General features: G+C 42.1%; 1 protein-coding gene across 1 annotated transcript; it reads right to left on the minus strand.

The window, feature by feature from the left end:
- Positions 1-439: 439 nt before the first annotated feature.
- LOC123093567 (cyclin-B1-2) lies at positions 440-4,125 on the minus strand. Its single transcript, XM_044515549.1, has 4 exons — positions 3,882-4,125; positions 3,697-3,797; positions 1,586-1,683; positions 440-670 (listed from the first exon to the last, which is right to left on the minus strand). Exons 1-4 carry the CDS (start codon positions 4,002-4,004, stop codon positions 570-572), a joined length of 423 nt encoding a protein of 140 aa, XP_044371484.1. The 5' UTR covers positions 4,005-4,125; the 3' UTR covers positions 440-569.
- Positions 4,126-4,872: the final 747 nt, after the last annotated feature.

The following is a 4,872-nucleotide window of genomic DNA, read 5'->3' on the forward strand; positions in this document are numbered from 1 at the left end:
TCCACAACTAGTTTATCTTTTCCTACTATAGTCTAGTACTAGTACTATAAGATAGTATGTTTATCTTGTTTTTTTAGGAATAAGATCAGTTTATCTTTAATTTTCTTGCAGACCGTGAGAGAGAGACAAGCCGAGCGCGTGATCTGGCCCTTTGCGATGGTAGTGGTTAAGCGTTAGCTGGATGAAACTATATTTTACTTTTGAAAGATGTAGCTCAACCAGCGGCTGGGCGTACGTAAAGCTGGACGAATGCTACGTGTCAGGTGTATGTGCCGTCTCCTTTTCTCTTCTTTTTTTTTACTCGCGCATTACTATGATCGACCGCCAGTCCGCCACTGATATTAGTGGTGTGCGAACGAACTTTGTGCTGCTAAAACACCAAACTAGCAAGTGGAGTCAGTGACGCTCAACTAGCGACCCGGACGCGGGGAAGATTTCATGAGATTCAAACTGATGCAATACCCATTTATTTACTTCTCATGTTTCACCAATCCATGATAGAGTCTAGTAGTAGTGACTGGCGTAGATGCTGGACGGGAAGCACAAGACAAATGCATGGGTGGAAGGAATCAACTGAAGCTGGGGCAGACAGGCCCCTTGGACAGGCCAAGCCGAACCTCCATCCCGTGGTGCATGTCCGGTATGCGCAGGCTGTCAGAGTCTTGAGGCACTGCAAAGTGGACAAGCAAAAAAATATTAACACAAGCACTGATGAAATTTCTAGCAATGGAGACTGACATATACTCCATCCGATCCGACTTAATCGACACAGACATTGTATAGGGGCTGCGTCGATTAATTCGGATCCGAGGGAGTAGAATAGTTGCAATTTGCGTGGACAACCGTTGCACTGAAAGCCATCCATTTTCTTAAGCTATTGGGCAGACCTCATAGTGATAAGCACAAAGGAAAAGTGATGAACAGGGTGCACTCTTTGCCATACAAACCATATGCCCAACTAAGCTAGTGTTTTACCAACTGAGGGACACAAGCTTGGTTCGTTTACTGCCAACACTTTGTTGCCAGCTAGTATTGAATAGATTCCTCTAAAATATAATGAGAACCATATTAGCTACCTACCTTGTAAATACAGTTGTTGTTTTTAATAACATACTCCCTCCATTCGGAATTACTTGTCACAAAAATGGATAAAAATGGATGTATCTACAACTAAAATACATCTAGATACATTTATTTCTTGGACGAGTAATTCCGAACGGAGGGAGTACTAATGATCTCCTCGAGTATATTCTACAGCACAAATCTGTGCTGATGTAAGCAACCAGAGGTACGAAAAATGGGCAACAGAACCATTTTAGTAGATCAAAAAATCTTGATTTCCCAAGAAATCGTTGTTCCAGGATCACATCCCCATCAGGTCAATAAATTTTGCTCGAGTGTGTTGCACTGTGAGCAAAGAAGCTAGTACTCAGAAAAGCTTAGATAAGTCAAAAGATAACAGTCTATCCTAAGTCCTAACTCCAACTAATCAATTCATTACTAGCAAGTTTTGCACGAATGCTTGCAGAGTTATGAAGCAGCAAAGCAAGAGATTGATGCAGAACAAAAGGATGGCAATCCTTACAGTTAAGGTAATCTTCAAATCCAAAATCATCCAAGGAACCTGTCATTGCCTCATATCCTAGCATAGATGATGGCAATGCACCTGGGGGCCTTTGGAACCTGGAAACACACAAGTCATCAATCAAACATTTCTAGTGTGAGACAAAAGAGCTTAACGCCTATATATTTTTTAGAAAAAAAAATTAGGACAAGTACACATGAAGTTCAAAAGCGTATAAACAAAATGTAACTCGCATGTTCTCTGCTCTCTCTTGTCCTTGGATTGATGTACTAATTGCTAGAAGGAACATGTGGACAGATAAAAACCTCACGACATGTTTGTGCATTCAAACAAAAGAGATTCAGTTATTCCTAGGGCAGCAAACCCATGTGCTTGATCTATTCTATGGAAATACTCTTGGATGAAAAGACTAACAGAAGACCTCAAGTACCAGTCATAATATTGCAATTAATCATTTAAGCATGCAAGCATGCAGATTTAGATAAACAAAACATGCAGCACAAGAACTTAACAAGTAATTGTACCATACCAGAAAACAAACTTCGTGCAAACAAAATGTCACATGACAATATGAATACATTTGCAGCAAAAGAAAGCACTACATTTTATTTTAACGTCTTGTGCAGAACATCTTTACAACATGATGAAAAGCGTCACAAGATCAAACCTAGTATCCCAACACTGGCTCAACTGAGGCCTACTCAATCCAGCTTGAACAAAACCCAACATGACTACACAGTTGCAGTGGGGGCTAATTAGCACAGAGAAAGTACACATATCACCAACATGACTACATAGTTTGCTGAGGGGGCTATCTAACAGAGAGAAAACATGCATATCACTGCCAATAGCAAAGATATGGACGCGGCATTATGGCTCATACGAGTATATGATCCTATTATCTGGGCCAGACAATCTCCAGTGTGGATCCATGCCAATATGATTTAGTCTAGCAGGGCAAGCGACATAAATTGGTGTATTGAAACAGCTGTTTTATACATCTACGGTGGTAGCCCATACTGACGTCCTGAGATACGCTCTGGCAGGCCCGTTTGAAGGATGAAGCACTTCCGTTACCAGAAATCATGTACCGATGGTGCAGGTAATGCCTCGTAGATGGACCATGGTATAGAATAAAAATCATGCGATCCTGATGTTGTGTGGCTTCCGGTACCTACTCCCACTGCTCCTCTCCTTTGTCTTAATGTTGCAGGGGAGAGGACCTCAACACGACAGTCAAACGTGGGAAGGTGTCGACCTAACATACACGAAGCTAGCGGATGAGTCGATGGATTTTCCCGTAGATTCAATTTGCAGGTAAGATAGTTTGTTGCTGAAACGAATAATCTGTTTTCCTTGGAAAAACAAAACAGAATAATCTTAGGAACCTGCGTGGGTAGATTGGCAAAGACAAAGCAGATGCTGATGTCAGGAAGACACTAGAGGTTTTGATAAGACTGGAGCAAAGGATCCAGAATTCTTGTTTAAGGTTTATGCAAATCCGGAGAGTTGGATAAAGAATCTGATGTAGTAAACGGGCAGGAATTATAGGATGCAGTACAGGTGCTTTGATGATGTAATCATGTTTGACACAACTTGTAAAACTAACTTGTACGAACCATTCGTGTTATTTGTTGTTGTAGACTATCAACTCCAAAGTGTGATACTATGTACGAGGTGCACTATGAGCAGGTTGAGACCTTCGAGTGGCTGTTGATGGAGTTCATAAGGATGATGGGAAGGGCCGCACCTAATGTGATCCTAATTGGTACCAATTGCAATGTGCCTGGCCACCAGAAGAATACATCCCATATCGAATTTCCGGAAGACGATCCTAATTAGTACCAATTCATGTGATCTGGATAATAATGAGAGCATATAAATCTACGACCCATATCGAATTTCCGAGATATTAACACATGTGCTACAAATATTATCACATCTGGTTCTCAAATTAAGGTCAAATTCACGACCCCAACAAATTGCAGCTGCCTGATCGGATGGCTAAAATATTATGAATGCCCACATCAGCTACCAGCGACTCTTTCACTCTTAGTTAGCCAAAACCTATTTCCAGGAGGGGAAAGGAGGGGGGCGGCGAGAGAGCGAACCTGGAGAGGATTTGTGCGTCCAGATCGTTGCGGATGTTGAAGGCGGACCCGTAGATGGCCTCGGTCCCGAACCTCTTCTTCTCCTCCCAGAACTTGGTCTCCTGCGCGGCGCGTGCCCACGAAACAATCAGATTCAGAGCTAGCTAGGGTTTCGAGGTCCCGGGGGAAACGACGAACGGGCTCACCTTATGGATGGTGGCCTGGATGGGGTGCGGCGGCGCGAGGTCGCCCCTGATGCTGTCGTTGACGCCGAACCGGAGCACGTCGTGGGTCTGCCCGATCTCCTTCTTCGTCATCAAGCTCGCCATCGTCGCTGCTCAGGCTCAGGCTCTCTTCTTCCTCTTTCTCTCTCTCTTCTCTCTGGGGTTTCGCAGTGTTTTTTCTTTCTTCCTTTTCTTAGCAACAGTGTTTTTTCTTTCTTTGCGGAGAAGAAAAGGGGGGCAAAAAGAGGAACAGAATAGAGAGAACCTGGTCTGGGGCTCTGGGCTTGATGAATGCGTAACAGCCCGCTCGGGAAACGGGCCGGCCAGTGGCTCCCAGCGTAAAAAACTTGGCACGTTCGGTTTTTGCTCAGGTTTTTGTTAAATCTGGTTTTAGCAATAGCTCAGTTTATAGCCCCAACGTTCTTATTTTTCTGACTTCATTTCCTATCTTGTTCATTTTTTTATTTTTTTATGGTTTTCTTTTCCTTTCCATTATTTTTTCTTTCTTCCTTTCCTATTGCATTTTCCTTCTTTTTATTTTATTATTATTTTAAAAATATAATATCTTTTAGAAAAATACACATACACGGACATTTTCAATGAGCTACGTGCACAACTTTTTGGAGCATGTCAATACCTTTTAAGATTATCTGATTATGAACAGATTGCTCTCAAACCTATTACAGTAATGTTCAATTCATGCTAAACAATGTTCTCATCGCTCAAAAGAAAAGTTCATGCCTTACGAATAAATTACATTTGGTATATAAATAGTTACATTCATATTGATTCACTACGTAAAATTTTGCAAAAAAGCAAAAAGAGAGAAGTGCATATTTCAACCCCGAACTCTTGCCCTAGTCTAATTCACAACCCCGAACTCCAATACCATCTAAATTACAAACGTCAACTCTCAAAACGGGCTAGGATTCAACCCTTATCTCCCTATTGACCGGTTTTGACCCAGTTGACC

This window comes from Triticum aestivum, chromosome 4B (genome assembly GCF_018294505.1).
Source record: "Triticum aestivum cultivar Chinese Spring chromosome 4B, IWGSC CS RefSeq v2.1, whole genome shotgun sequence".
NCBI classification, from domain to species: Eukaryota; Viridiplantae; Streptophyta; class Magnoliopsida; order Poales; family Poaceae; genus Triticum; species Triticum aestivum.